Source organism: Monoraphidium neglectum, assembly GCF_000611645.1.
Source record: "Monoraphidium neglectum strain SAG 48.87 unplaced genomic scaffold scaffold01374, whole genome shotgun sequence".
Taxonomy (NCBI): domain Eukaryota; kingdom Viridiplantae; phylum Chlorophyta; class Chlorophyceae; order Sphaeropleales; family Selenastraceae; genus Monoraphidium; species Monoraphidium neglectum.
Window position 1 is genome coordinate 1 of NW_014012254.1, and position 14,713 is coordinate 14,713.

General features: G+C 58.3%; 2 protein-coding genes across 2 annotated transcripts; both read left to right on the plus strand.

Annotated features, from left to right (window-relative positions):
- Positions 1-4,047: 4,047 nt before the first annotated feature.
- MNEG_7649 (hypothetical protein) lies at positions 4,048-4,882 on the plus strand (the record flags this gene model as incomplete). The annotated part of the gene is made up of 3 exons (XM_014043877.1): positions 4,048-4,073; positions 4,228-4,377; positions 4,639-4,882. 3 exons carry the CDS (start codon positions 4,048-4,050, stop codon positions 4,880-4,882), a joined length of 420 nt encoding a protein of 139 aa, XP_013899331.1.
- A 780-nt stretch (positions 4,883-5,662) lies between these two features.
- Positions 5,663-10,697, plus strand: MNEG_7650 (hypothetical protein; the record flags this gene model as incomplete). The annotated part of the gene is made up of 13 exons (XM_014043878.1): positions 5,663-5,702; positions 6,019-6,178; positions 6,420-6,665; positions 6,926-7,084; positions 7,268-7,412; positions 7,717-7,844; positions 8,102-8,324; positions 8,509-8,631; positions 9,050-9,241; positions 9,444-9,492; positions 9,767-9,914; positions 10,091-10,132; positions 10,325-10,697. 13 exons carry the CDS (start codon positions 5,663-5,665, stop codon positions 10,695-10,697), a joined length of 2,028 nt encoding a protein of 675 aa, XP_013899332.1.
- Positions 10,698-14,713: the final 4,016 nt, after the last annotated feature.

Here is a 14,713-nt window from a genome sequence, read left to right on the forward strand (position 1 = left end):
GGGTGGGCTGGCAGCTCAAGCCCCGCCTGCATGCTCCCGGTTGCTTTGGTCGGTGGGGGCGGTGTTGGTTCATCCGCGGCTCTCTGAAAGTTGCACTGCCGACGCCCTCACCACCACACCCTGCCCTTGGCGCCCGGCGCAGGCACTCTGACGGCCGTGAAACCATGGCCTTCAACTTTGACTGCGCAGCTCGGATGGGGCCGCCATGCCTCATGTCTGCCAAGCTGGCGGTCAGCTGGATGCTTGAGGGGCCCAGCACCAGAGATCCAAGCAGCGACAATGCTGACGGTGGCGGCAGCAAGCTGCTCGGCGCAGCGGGTGACGGGTTGCGGTTGGCAGCCGTCCAGGCGGAGGAGCCTGCGGCGCCCATTGTGTCGGCTTCCCAGCCTGTGTCAACGGGGATATCTTCCACGGTGGTGCCGCCGACGCCAACCCTGGCACTAGCGCCCAAGCCTGCAGCGCAGGAGCCTCAACGCACCTCCACGCCATCACCGACGCCCTTGCCGGCTTTGCTACAAAATGCAGTTGGTGGCGAGGCGCCTTCCGCGCCCTCCACTTCGCGTGGGCCCTCGCCCACGCCCGTGCCCTCGCCAAGCCCCAAGAAGCGGCGGCGGCGGCGCCCCCCCTCGCCATCGCCCACGGCGGCGTCACCTGCATTGGGCCCGGCGCCCCTTGAGGCTCCGTCATCATTGGGCGCCGCGGCGCCGGCCGGCGCCGCGGCGTCGGCAGGGGGCACAGGGGCGCCCAAGGACACTATGCCGACGCCAAACCCTTCGCCGTCTCAGATGCCGTCGCCACTTCTGTCTCCGTCGTCATCCCCACTGCCGGTCGGAGGTTTGAATGTGACACCACCGCCGCACATGCTCAAGATCCACAACGACCCTGTCATGCCCAGCCCAAGCCTCGGTCTGATTTCAAGCCCCTCAGTTGGCAAAGGGTCTGTCTGGAAGCTGCTCCCACTGGCAGTGCCGCGCAATGCCAGTGACATGGTGCCCAGCAGGAATACGACCACGGACCACCCTGGTGGGGCCAGCGAGGACGGGCGCAACACCTTTAAAAGTGGCGCTACCAACAGCACGACTGCTGGTGGTGATGTTGCTTCAACTGTCAGCGGGCTCACTGGCTCCAGCACTTCAGGTGGCGGCGGTGTGGCCAGCGCCGGCGGCAGCACTGCGGTGGACGGCGAGGGCACTTTGGCGACGGCCAACGGCACCACTGTAGTTGCAAATGGCACCGGCACCGGCAATACCTCCGCTGTGGGCAGCATCAGCGCTGCGAACAACTTCACTGCCGCTGTGAACGTCACGGTCAAGGCCAACTTCACGGTCTACGCGAACCTCACAGGCAACGCCAACAACACAGGCAGCACCAACATCACAGGCAACACCACTGTGGTTTTGGATGGGAGGGACAGCCCTTCGGGAAACCTGACGGATAGGCCAATCAATGGCACGGGCAACTCCACGCTCCCCTCCACCAACGGCACACAGTCTGACTCCAGGCGCAATCACACATACCCGTTCTTTGTGCTGCCAACGGCCGCCAACAGCACGGACAACTCCACACACATACAATCACCCGCACCAAACCCAAGCAATGTGCGCAACTTGGGGGACCGGCGCCGCCGCCGGAGTTCGGAGCAGTCTGCCGTGCCTGGTTAGCAGCCTTGTTTTCACCAGATTGGATTGCATTACACGGTGCAATAATTGCCTAGATTCCACCTGTGACTCCCTGTTTGCGCTACCCTACGTGTGGCCCACCTTACTTGCCACGCCAGTGCTGTTGAGTCACCCAACCTACGCAGTGGCAGCCTGGAGCCTTGGGTGCCTGCTGCTGGCTGTAGCTCAGGCCCTGCCTCCCAAGCATCAAATAAACCGGAAATCGGGCCTAGTGTGACATCCCCTCTGCAAGCACCCATCCGCTTCCCACACACAGGCACTTCGCGTTGTGTGGTGAGGTGGGCCTCGCTTGTGTTGAGGTCGATGTATTGCACCCCAAGGAAGGAAATGACACTGCACCCCCCAGCCTCCTCATTGCACAAGTTGAGCACGTCATTCTGTTTGGGCGTTTGCGCACTTCGACACTTCACAATCAGCCATGCATGCTCTCCAGCCTGCTGGGCGGGGTGCGGCGATGAAGTGACGCCGACAGGGGCCGCGCTGGCTTGCGCTTCCCACAGTGCATGGGGTCTGGTGGAGCACGTACTGTGTCATAAAGCCGCGCCCTGCACTTTGGCAGCTGTGCCTTTTTCTTGACGATTGCACGGCTGGAGGCCGCTTGGCCAGACAAACAAAAAACTGGGCCTAAGCCCACCTTCACACAGTGCCGGCACAATGACGATTGCCTGCTTCAACACACTTGCGCTTGGTGCGAACCCGCGCGCTGCATAGATTGCTGCGCCGCCGCGCGCTAACTGTGCTTGAAGGCATCACAGCGCAGTAGGGGCAGAGCGGGTGTGAGGCCTGAGTCCGGCCCATCCCACACGGTTGCTCTGCGACAATTGCGCCGCACGCCTCTTGGCCTCGGCTGCTTTACAGATCCTGCGTTTGCTTCGTTACATTCAGCACTATACCCCATCAAAAACACACATTTTTGCCACCGCAGGCGCTGCAAGCAGCACTGGCGCCCTGGCAGGACCCGGGCGAATGTGAATATGAGCACATGCGTGATCACTGTTCCTCCATTTTGGGCGTATTTCGTATCGCAGCCTGCGAGCGTGCAGCACCCCAGCGCGCTTGCAACTCTTCGACTTGCCTAATGCTACAACCGAAGCGCCACTTCTCACTGGCACGCCGGGCGCGCTGGTTGTTCGAGCCTTTAGAGCGATCCAGATCTGCCCCCCTGCATCGGCGCTGCACGCACAAGGCAGAGCCGGTACCGGAACATATGGAGGCTAGCCAGCCCTGTCCGAGGCCGGACTGGACGGGCGCAGCACCGCCTTGCATACAACACCAAGTGCTGGACTCTCTTTTCCGCTGCGACGCCGCAGCATGTTAGCAAGTGTGCATAGATTGGCGCTAAGTTGGGGGCCAGCAGGAACCCCGCTCGTCGTCCCTGTGACGTCACCCTGGGCATTCTGCATCCAGCATGCTGCCCAATTTGTGGACCACGCCCCATCTTGCCCCTCTCCTGCAATCTGCAACGCCTCGGCACACCAGGCAGGTGCAGGCGATATTGGCGGCCGTTGTTCCCTTCGCCGACGTATAGTCACGCATTGTGCACGTTTCGTCATCACGACCCCGCAGGAGTGCTGGCTTGCTGCTCCTTTTGCCTCAAGCACTGCCACAAAGTGCCACAAACGGACGAGTCATTAGCTAGCCATGCAGTAAGTAAAAGCCAACAGCATGTAGGCGACGGCCCCAGGCAAGTCGCATGCGAGCAAAGGCGTGGTCAACGCAGCCAAGGGGGGTGACTGGGTCAGAGGATTTGGACACTGAGGCCAATGTCGTGGCTCTGCTCAGCCACACCGCTACAGCTAATGCCGGTGCTTACATCAGCAGCGCGAGCCTGTGGTCCAGGGACATCGCTCGCTGCGTCCTCCAAGGCTGCTGTGCGCCACCCCTCTGAGGCTGCAACACGGGAAAGCGTAAAATATTCAGGAGTCGAAACATTACTCGCTGCCAGGCAATGGATGTGCCTCATCTCTCGACTTCTGACCCTTCCGCAAGGAGGCCAGCAGGTGCGGGTCAGCACCCGAAACTCACGCCGAGAGTACCTCAACCTGAGGTACTCCTTTTCAGCTAAAGCCCACCCGACCCGCACAATCAAGTCATATCAACTATCGTAATCCTGAAATCACGTCTGTTGCCACTCGAATTTCTCCGCACAGTTTGGCAATCACAAGGGCAGACAAAGTGTCTGAGATCCAGGGCCTGATCCCCGGCCCCGGGGTTCTTAATCATGGATGTCCACAACGTATTTCGCGCCTTTTTTGTGTTGGGTGCGATAATAGTGTCGGGAGTTGAGGCGCAGCTGCGGGAGGTGGCAGGCAACACCGTGTTGGTCATAACCAACCCTGACGGGATCGCAACGGGGTGAGACAACACGATGACCCTGGAATTTTCCTGTATACCGTGCGCCCTGGGGCCGGGCTGTGCCTTCGGGCTGTGCTCTCGTGCGGGCGGCGACCCAGAAAAGCAATCCTGCCCTTCCCGCCGTGCACACCCAGGAGAGCCCAAACATCTGGCCCAAACCCAAACCCCTGCCACAAACGTGTCACTACTTCAGGTCCGCTACAAGCGTCGGCTTCCTGCAGGCAGCCCTCGCGGCGGCAAGCCAGCCCTTTGACACAGTGGTCGTCACCAACTCCGCCCGCCCCGACTTTGCGTCGCTCCTGTGGAACGCTGATGGCACAGGCAGATACAGGGGCTATGTCATGTGAGTGCCCATCTCCGGCCAGTTGGTCGCTTTTGCAGCTGGCCACCGCATCCCGCACCCCAAACATGCGCACCATCACAGGCTGTTCGCGCAGTGCAAGGACAGGTGTACTTGGAACGCAGCACTTCGACAAGTCCGTGCCCATGTACTGCACTCCTAGCTGGTGCTTGCGTCGGCTCTGCATAATCTCTGCAGCCCAAATAACGCATGAACCCCCGCCGTCATTCACCTGTGCCGCCGTCACCACACCCCCCGCACCAGGTACCCGCCGTTGGAGTCGATGAGCCTCCTCACACCCGCCGAAATTGGCGTATTTTGGGACTACCAGGCCAAGACCGGCATCAGGAGCATCAAGTACGGCGCCCCCGCCCCCACAATCGGCTACGGCGCGTCCGTGCCCGGCGCCGTGAAACAGCTTTACTGGACGGCGGCCGCGCCGTTCGGCACGTCTGGTGTCTCGGCAACCGCCATGCTCGCGGCCGATGGTGCTGGCCTGCTCATGTGAGTGTTCCGTTGCTCTCTGCATGCGATTGCCTTTGATACTTCTAAAAATCCAGGTTAAGAGGCATATATTTAGGACCCTTTGGACTGGCCTGGCACGCAGCCTGCTTTATTCAACCGTCGGCAGCCCCCACGGGCCCCTCCCCCCGCCCACCACCACCATCATCATCCCACTCCCCCCCAGGACACCGGCCAATTCGGCCTTGCCTCTGGGAACCTGCGACTTGCACTATGGTTTGGGTGCCAACCCCACCTCCACGGCCATCGTGTCTCCCTGCACATCAACCGCAATCTTGCTGACCGCGGCCGCATCCCCAGGCGTTGCGGGGGCGCTGGTCAGGTGAGCCGCCATAATGAGACAGCCGTGTTCGCAGTCCAATCACCTCACTGCAGCTGTTGACTAGCGGTGCTGCCATCAATCACTACAGCTTCAAAATTTCTGCAATCCCCAATTGCTGCGATTTCTCTGTGGATTTTTTTCACAGCCAGCGTTTTACAACATACCTCTGCAATTTCTCCTCAAGATAGCTCAAATTACCCTCTACACATCCTGCATGCGTCCATTCGCAGGCATTCCGATGGCCGCGAGGCAATGGCATTCACATACAACTGTCCGACAAACGTGGGCCTTCCCTGCGCCACTACTGCCAAGCTGGCAGTCAGTTGGCTGCTTGCCGGTCCCCTGCCTGGCACGGCAGTGCCAACATCAAGGCGCAGGATGTCTTCTCTAGCCAGCATGGCCTCTGCCGCCTCGACAGATAGCCTGTCAACTGCCCCGGCCACGATGTACATCGAACACAAGATTCTTGTCTTCACGACTCCAGGTGAGCTGCCAAGCAGCGCTTGACCGACCAAAGACCCAAAGAAGCGGCCTGTCACTGTGGGGTTTCACCACGTCGCCTTCGGGTGCGAGAGGCTTGGATTTGAGTTGAAGCATGGCCGTCCCTCATCAACATCTGGGACTGATGATTGAATAGACAAAATGGGAAATGTGCTGCAGTCAACACATGAATGTACAGCATGGTTGCTCGTGTAAGGCAGCCCCAGAGTGCAGTTGGGCCGTGTGACAGCTGCCAGTATCTCCACGTCGCATTAGACTGCAGTCAACTTGCTCACAACTGCAAGTGGACCTCCAAACAGGCTTCACGGAGATCGATTTTCTCGAGGCGATTTTCAAGGGCTATGGCACCCCTTACGACATCGCGCGCTGGGATGTCGACAACGTCAGCCCCCCAAAGCCAGACCTGACCACGCTGCTGTGGAATGCCGACGGCTCTGCCAGATACTCCTCCTATATCATGTGAGATTCTCTGAGGTTTCACACTCCAGGATCGCAGACGACTCAGGGCTCTCACATTGCATGCAACCTTCCGGCAGCTGCCTGAGATGCGGCAAATGTCTCGTGCATTTACGCATGTGACAGCGCCCTTGCGCCGCATGATATATGCGACCATTGCCTTCGCGCTGTTTTTGTCGCACGGCCCTGGCCCCAGTGCCCCCTCAGCAAATTATGCATCGCCCTCCCTCAACGACTCATGCAGGTTCCCCCACCTGGAAGAGGCAAGCCTCATGACCAAGGCGGAGATTGACACCCTGTGGGACTTTGCGCGCCGCACCGGCGCACGCAGCCTGCACGTGAACATCTGGCTGGGCACCATCGGCTATGGCTCCTACGGGACCTGCACCGCTGATCAGGGCTCAGCGATGTCCTTTGCAGCCGCAGCGCCCGCGGGTGTCTCGGGCATCAACTTCGCAAGTGCCAAACTTAATTATGCAGGCATCTACAGGTGCGACAGGCGCGTACTGCATGCCTGCCGTTTGGTTTGACCAGTGCTTGACTCCTAACCTGCTTGGGAATTAGGATTGGTAAGCATGGCAAGCAAAGCATGGCAAACACTCTTCCAAGGGTCCAATGCGTTTGCTGCTAGCAGTTTATGGCCTGGTCTTTGAAGGCCAGCATCCTGTGGTGGCCCCTTCTAAACTGCCCCACTATCCCCTCTTCTTCCATTCTTCCATTCTTGCATGGCCCCCCTGTGCCGACCCGCAGGTGTCCCGCTACCGGCCCGCCTTCCGGCCAGTGCGCACTGTACAACGTTCCCGCCATTGACGGCACCGCGGGCAACTCAGGCAGCATTGTGACCAACTGTTCGGTCCGGCCAATCGTCACTCAAGACGCTGACGGCGCCGTGGTGGCTGCGCTGGCCAGGTGAGCTGTGTGATGGCTGCCTCGCTTCAAGAACACCACCCTGCTGTGTTGCTGCTTTTCTGCAGTCGCTCCGCGCCCAACATAAGAAACGAGCTGTTGTCTGGATGGGCACCTCATTTATTCAGATTTGGCGACTGACCTCGCCCTTGCGCCCTGCATCCATCCGGCATGATGCTCATGCAGTTATGATGACGGGCGCGAGACGATGTCGTTTATGCATGGCTGTGCCGCCTGGAGCTCAACCTGCCTGCTACTGGGCCACATGGCGCTGGCGTGGCTGACTCAGAACATCATCCCAGGAGAGAGGGCCGCCCTGCTGACTGTGCAGGTAATCACATCGCGTGTGAGCGAAGGTTCTCCAACAAGCGGGAGTCTAAGCACATGAGTGTTTGATTGTGGCGATAAGGGAGTGCAAAGACTGGGTGAGTGCAAACAAAGCCCAGCAGAAAGAAACCTCCAAGCTGGTCAGGTTGTCACAGCAGCTGCAGCATAATTAGCAGTAGCCATATCACTGATTGTGATGTGATACCTTGAAAATGCAGAAGCCCCACGTGCAAGCCAGGGTCCCTGTTTTCATACCCAATCTTCTTTGCACCTCTCCACCCCCTTTTCCCTCTCTGTCCCCCTTTCAGACTGATGACATGTTCTTGTCCACGTACCAGGACGACACCAACACGTACTTCCGCATTGGCCCATCAGATCTGAATGCCCACATTGCCTGGCAGGGCAGCCTGCGGCTGCCTGCTGGCTCCTCCATCAAGTGCGCGCGCACCAGGCTGGTCGCTGCCGGTTCCCTGCATGCGGCATCCGTGATGGATGCCTTATGGTGCAAGATCTTGCAATGTGTAGGCTTGCAGTGTTGAAATGTTGATTGTTGAACTTGGGTTGGATTTGCTAAGGCTCTTTCTTTTACATAAAGCTGTCGTTGAGCCCAGCTTGCTGTATCTCCAGTCTGATGCATTCAGGTACCTTTGCTCAACCCTTGCTCAACACCTCCCTCCTATGCGCACGCCCCAGGGTCGAGTTCCCTTTCAATGGCAATGGCATCCTCGAGTTTGCAGGCACACCTCTGGTAGTGGATTCAGGGTCCTGCAGCGGCAGCGATGATTACGTCGCCCTCAACTGCTACTGCTGGCTGCTGGGGTATGCGGCCTGCCCCGCGTCGCAGCCTGAGTACTGCAGAAACTGCACGAAAGACTGGGCCAAGCCGGCTGGCTTTGGTGCCAACAACGTCCCCAAGGTGAGTGGGCTGCAGTGCACAGTTGAAAAGTGCCATGTTTGTTGGAACAAGTTTGGATGTTTGCGTCAAACAGCCAGCCTGCTCGCACAAGCGTTGTGGGGCGACGGACGTTCTTCACACTTATTATCCACCACGCCTCACGCTTCCCCTTACTGTGATCTTCAACCCCTGTTGCCATTCGCAGCCGCTGCCCAGCTCCTCCAACCCCAACAGTTGGGGGCTGGCAATCAGCCAGGATCCTTTGGCGGCTGCTGTGCTGGGGGACACAAACGGAGCTGCTTCCAGCTTTTTCTTCAGCCACCACACTGTGCGGATCATTGAGGAATGTTGCTTGCGCTGCGTCCCGCACTGCCAGCAGAACAGCAATCTGCAACAACCAAATATCCGCGATGAAAGGAATGCATGTTACGAGGCTCTGAAAGCTTCAACAACACACCACCATATCTGCCTGGCAGTTCACGCACGAGATCTTGGACAATCCTACCCTGTATGACGCTACTCAGCAGCTCTCTTTAAACAAGCAGATGGCGGTGAGTGAATGGGATCATGGGATGGGGTGGGGTGGGGCGTGGGGTGCTTGGCCCTCTTGCCGACACATCTTATCCTCGATCTTGATCCTTGTTCTTGATCGGTATTGCAGCACCAATAAGGGCGCAGCAGTTGACTTGCAAGTAATGTCCCTGCAACAGCGCTCATTTACTGCTGCCAACGGCTAACGCCCGCAGGACAAGCTGGGCCTCACGTCCAGGACAGTGTTCAGCTCTCAGTGCATGGTCACGCCCGGCATCAGCGGCCTGACCAATGGAGACGCGCTGCAGGGGCTGTGGCAGAATGGGCTTCAGTGCGCTGTGGGGGACAACACGTGGGCGTACCTCAAGAACGCAAATAATGTGCATCAAATGCTCTACACGACACAGGTAGAGTATGCAGCTTCACGGGTTTGTTCCTTACCTGGAAGCTCAATTCTCAGTGCCTCCAGGCCGTGGGGTTGACCAGTCCATCGTTGGTGTGACTGGGATTCCTGTATCGTGGAAGTCTGGACACACGCCAGCTTGGTCATTATGCTTACATCATGCATTCAGTTGGTGCCCCTGAACAATGATGTGATGCTTATTGCAGGCCAAGAATGGCTTTGACAACTTTGCCATCCTGCCTCGCTGGGCTGCTGGTGAGTCCCAGCCAAGTTGTCTGTTCAGCCCTGTGGGCTTGTCGCAAGAGGGAGTTGTTTGAACATCACCTCTGCTTGGTGTCCCTTGTGCTGATCCACTTGCACGCTTGCGCACGCGCACACACCAAGTGTGCGCGCGTGCACACACACACACACACACACACACACACACACACACGCGCGCGCGCGCGTGCGCACGCACGTGTGCACACACGCGCACGCACGTGTGCACACACGCACAAACACATAGGCACAAACACATCAACAACCGCAGAAATCTACTTCAACTGCAGCACGGTGGCCCAGAACACGGCGTTGTACCACGGCATCTACCCCTCCATCACTGATTACTCGATCGACGCTATCCTCGCCCGAGAGTCTACCCGCGTGCTGTCAAACCTGCTGGCCCTCCGCAAGGATCCGTGAGTTGGCTGAAAGGCGTATCAAGTCCAGCGCAACCTATATACATATCCTTGTGTCTGGTTGTATATATATACATCCTTGTGTCTGGTTGTGTTCAGCCACGATGCAGGTTGCTGATTCGAAGGGTAAAAGTGTAGTATGTCTGCTAACATCACCTCCTCCACACTGTTCTCAGGCACATGATGCATCAGGCCAACCTGAGGGTGGAGTCTGACGGGTGCGTGGGTACAGCACCAGGAGTCGTGCGAATGCGCACACGTTGGTGATTGGTGCACTCACGTCTTCACTGCCATCGCAGCATTGGCAGATGGGAGTACCTGCCAATGGTGGTGGTTTTGCACAAAAGATTGGTGGTGTGCATTTGCTTTTCACTCATGAGGCTGGGTCCCACTCGGGTTCATGCATGCAGGAAGAGCCTGGTGATGCGCTGGATTGAGGCGGTCCTGCAGAAGCTCACCGCTTGCGTCACCTGGCCCGTCCGTTCCCTCAAGCTGGACGACCTCCAGCAGCAGTTCAAGCTCAGGGAGCAGCGCGACAACTGCAACCTCTCATACAGGCTGGCGGTATCAACGGCCACCAACAAGGTCACCGCAATCACAGTCACCAGCCTGCCAGGCGCGACGTCAGGGTGCAGCGCACCCCTGACGGTGGCCGCGGGGGCTACTGTTACAGGCGGCGTCGCCGATACAACGGACGCCGTCGCGCCGGTGTACCGTGTCGCGCTCACTGTGGGAGGGGCTGCCACGATTGGGACCAGCCTGGATTGGAAGCCAATTCAGTGAATTCGATGCAGACTTTTTTGCTGGGTGGCGGCTTGCTGGCCCGAGGCACATCGCGCGCTGAATGCAGGTTGCATCGTATGACTGGGGTCTGGGTTAGTTTTTTCAGCACGCCGCAAGGCAGGTGCACTGATGTTGTCACACGTCATGCAAGTGTTGCTTTATCAGGGCATTCGACGCCAGCACATCTTTGCTGGAGTCTTCAGCCAATATGCTGAGCAGATTGGCTGCAGCATCAATTTCGCAGGCGCAGAGTGCGCCAGTGTCTTGCATTGCATTGGCCTCTTCACAATTGCATTAGCAAGCTGCAGCTGTTGGGTGTTGTTGCCCACAGAGCACCTTGCCAAGCTGTGCCGCGCGTCTCCGCGCGCCACCTTTGAAGCACAAGCAAGAGAGCTTTAGGCATGCGATGTGTCGCTGCATGCACGCTCCTTTGTTTGGGGGGTGCGCACAACATTGTGCAAAGCTGCCTCACATTGCTGCTTTTGGGGGGGGTGCACTTTGTCCTCAAACAACAAAAATCTCAAATCGCTGGCTTTGTCTCATGATGTTGCTGTTCAGAGCAATGGCCTTCGGAATGCTATGTTGCGACCGCTATCGGTGCGCAACTGACGCCGGCTTTTCGAAGTTGTCTTCAAGCTTGCATCAGCACCGCAAATGGGGCCGATGCCCCCTTTCAGGCGGTCGGGTGATGCGATATGCGACCCCTGTCCCTGTTGCTGGCAGGCGGCTTTGCATCATGCGCAACGTGTAGATGTACTTTGGAGCTATCACGTATGGTGGTGTTTTTTTATGAAATCTGCAACATCATGCTATGAGATGACTTATGTCAACACTCTTTGACCGCCACGCGTGCGGTTTGCTGACCTGCGGAAAGGTCCTTTTCGATACGTATCACGCCTGACTGCGTACGCTGGCACAGTTGCGAGTAGTCAGGTTGATGCTGCAGTGAATACTTTGGCTGCATGCACACTAGTGGACATTGCCGCGCCCACGCCTTGTTGCTGGTTGGCATGGCTGGTAGGAGCTGGCCGTTGTTACAGGTACCCATGTGGGTTTAAAAGGAGGTATTGGTGCAACAACACCTGTACTGTTTATTTTGCCTCTGATCTTTCTCACGTGCCTTTAATGGAGTGAGAAGGTACCTGGCACCCTTGGTTTCGAGAAGCTCAGCTGGTCCATATATGTGTCTGGTTTACCTGCTCTTGGTACATGATGCTGGCATGCATGTACATATGTGTGCAACTTCGTACATAATGGTGTCCTTCTTGCGTATATGTTTGTCCCAAGGCTGCTCTCAACATAGGCAAATGTTCCCTTGCACAGTGTAAATGAATTACTGTGAATGGTGCTCATGCTTGTGTGCCCCGTGAGGATTGCTGGCCTTGAGCAGCTCAAATCCTCAAAATGGCCCTGCACTGCTCAGCACATGTGACATCCTCCAAACAAAACCCTTCCTCAACTCGAGTCATACTTGTTTGAAATAAGTGGGCAGACCACGCATCAAACGCACAGCATGCCGTAGCCCTTTCCCAACTCAAGCCACACTTGATGTACAGGAGTAGGTAAATAAACCTCACAACGAATGCAAAGCATGCCATATCGGTTGTGTTCACAGCACTGCAGGACATGCCGTATCATGCATGCCCGCAGACCACATTTAAGCTAGCAGCATGCGTGCACCTGTGACCCTAGCCGACCGTACGTGTTCTCCGCCCCCTCCCACCCCCCTGGCGCATGCGCGCGCGTCATCCCATGTGGTCTAGTGTGGCTGTGTTGTGTTTGGCAAGCAGCGAACAACAAACGAGCAGTCATGCAAGGTATTTGATATTTGAAGGCGGCCACTTCTGGGATGTCAGCATCGATGTCGCTGTTGTGCAATGCTGCATTTGTACCCAGCAGCCCTGAACTCGCACTGTGAGCACACACTGACACAGCCTGAGCTCACTGCAACCGCCCCATCGTTCGCGTCAATCCCCAGAGCTTCCGACTGGCCAAGAAAGCGTGTAATTCTTCTGATCAGGACAGATTTCATAGCCTCTGCCCCTCTCGGGAAAGGCCAACTGGGGCAGGCCTGGCCTGATCATGTTTGCAGCCAGCTCAGGACGCGGAGCATCAAGGATGGGTGGAATCATTCCAGCTTTTGCACTGCTTGTATTCGTCGCGGTGGTGATGACGGAAGTTGAGGCGCAGCCGCGGCCGGTCACAGGCAACACTGTGTTGGTCATAACCAACCCGGACGGGATCGCTACGGGGTGAGAAAGGTGTAAGAGCCATCAGCGGGCCGGCCTGCGCCGTGCGTGCATATGCCGTGCTGCGTCGCGCGACTTCGGACCGCCGCCCATACGCTTCCTACCGCGCACTTCGCTCTCGCACCGAGCGCCGCACAAAACACGTGACCCTTGGTTGCATCGGTGTTGACAAGCTGCATGCACTCGCACCTCTCAAACTCTCAGATTGTCCAGATCCGCTGCAAGCATTGGCTTCCTGCAGGCAGCACTCGCGGCGGCCAGCCAGCCAGCCCTTCAATACAGTGGTTGTCAGCAAGTCCTCACGCCCCGACTTTGCGTCGCTCCTGTGGAACGTCGATGGCACAGGCAGATACAGGGGCATCATCATGTGAGTCTTCCTGCTGGCTGAGGCTTGCCGGGCTGAGCGCTTGCCGCCGCAGATGATCGACATCCCTCATTTATGGTGCTGCCAGTCGTGTCTGCGCAGCAGCTGACTGGCAAGCAGTGCAAGCAGTGGGAACGGTCGGCAGGCAGCCACACGGCGGAGCCAAGTGCGCGAGCACCTTGGAATTCGTGCCTGCGTCGGCACCGCAGCACCCATCACCCACAAAACCGATGTCATCATCCACCCGTACGCGTGCCAACCTGCACCAACATGCGGGGCCCCAGGTACCCGCCATTGGAGTCGATGAGCCTCCTCACACCCGCCGACATTGGCATAATCTGGGACCACCAGGTCAAAACCGGCGTCAGGAGCATCAAGTACGGCGCCCCCGCCCCCACGATCGGCTACGGCGCGTTCCCGCCTGGCACCGCCAGCCAGCTTCACTGGACGGCGCTCGCGCCGGTTGGCACGTCTGGCGTCTCAGCAACTGCCATGCTCTCCACCAATGGTGCCGGCCTGCTCATGTGAGTGCTCGATTGCAATACGCCTGCAGGCGTGCTTGTGTTCTTGTGCGAAGTCAGACCAGGGGACCATGAGCTGAACCCTGTGACTGGCCTTGCACCAGGCGAGCTGTTTCCAACTGCCCGCAGCCCCCACTGGCCCCTGCCCCCGCCCACCACCACCACCTCCACCATCATCCCACTCCCCCTAGGTCACCCGGCAATGCGGCCGCGCCTCTGGGAACCTGCGACGTGCACCACGGCCACGCGGGCACCAACCCCACCGCCGCAGCCATTGTGTCTCCCTGCACTTCAACCGCAATCCTGCTGACCGCGGCCGCATCCCCAGGCGTTGCGGGGGCGCTGGTCAAGTGAGCTTCTCGGAGCTGTCTTCGCCTGTGTGGCTCTTAGCCCTCGGTGCCGGCCAATCACCGCCGTTGCTGCGCCGGCCCCAATGCACACACTAACGCCGCCCATATGATGCAGCGTGCGGCTTACCAACCTGCTCGGCTGGCACTGCAAGTGCAACAAGCTGTGCAGCGATGTTTCGTCCCTCAGAAAGAGTTTGAAATGATCGAGGTTGTCTTGGCAACGTGGCCTGTCTGAGACCCCCTGCATCGTACTCGTCCTCTTCAGCCTGCCCTGACGCTTGCTGTCTCAATCCACCCATCCAACCTGTAGGCACTCTGACAGCCGCGAGGTCATGGCTTTTACCTACGACTGCCCAGCAACTGCCGGCCCCCCCTGCACGACCACCGCCAAGCTGGCGGTCAACTGGCTGCTTGCAGGCCCCCAGCCCGTGACCACAGCACCAGCATCGAAGCGGAGGATGGCGTCTCTCGCCACCATGACCGCTACCACCTTCAACAGATTCCTGCTTAGTGCGGCGAAGGTCACCAAGTC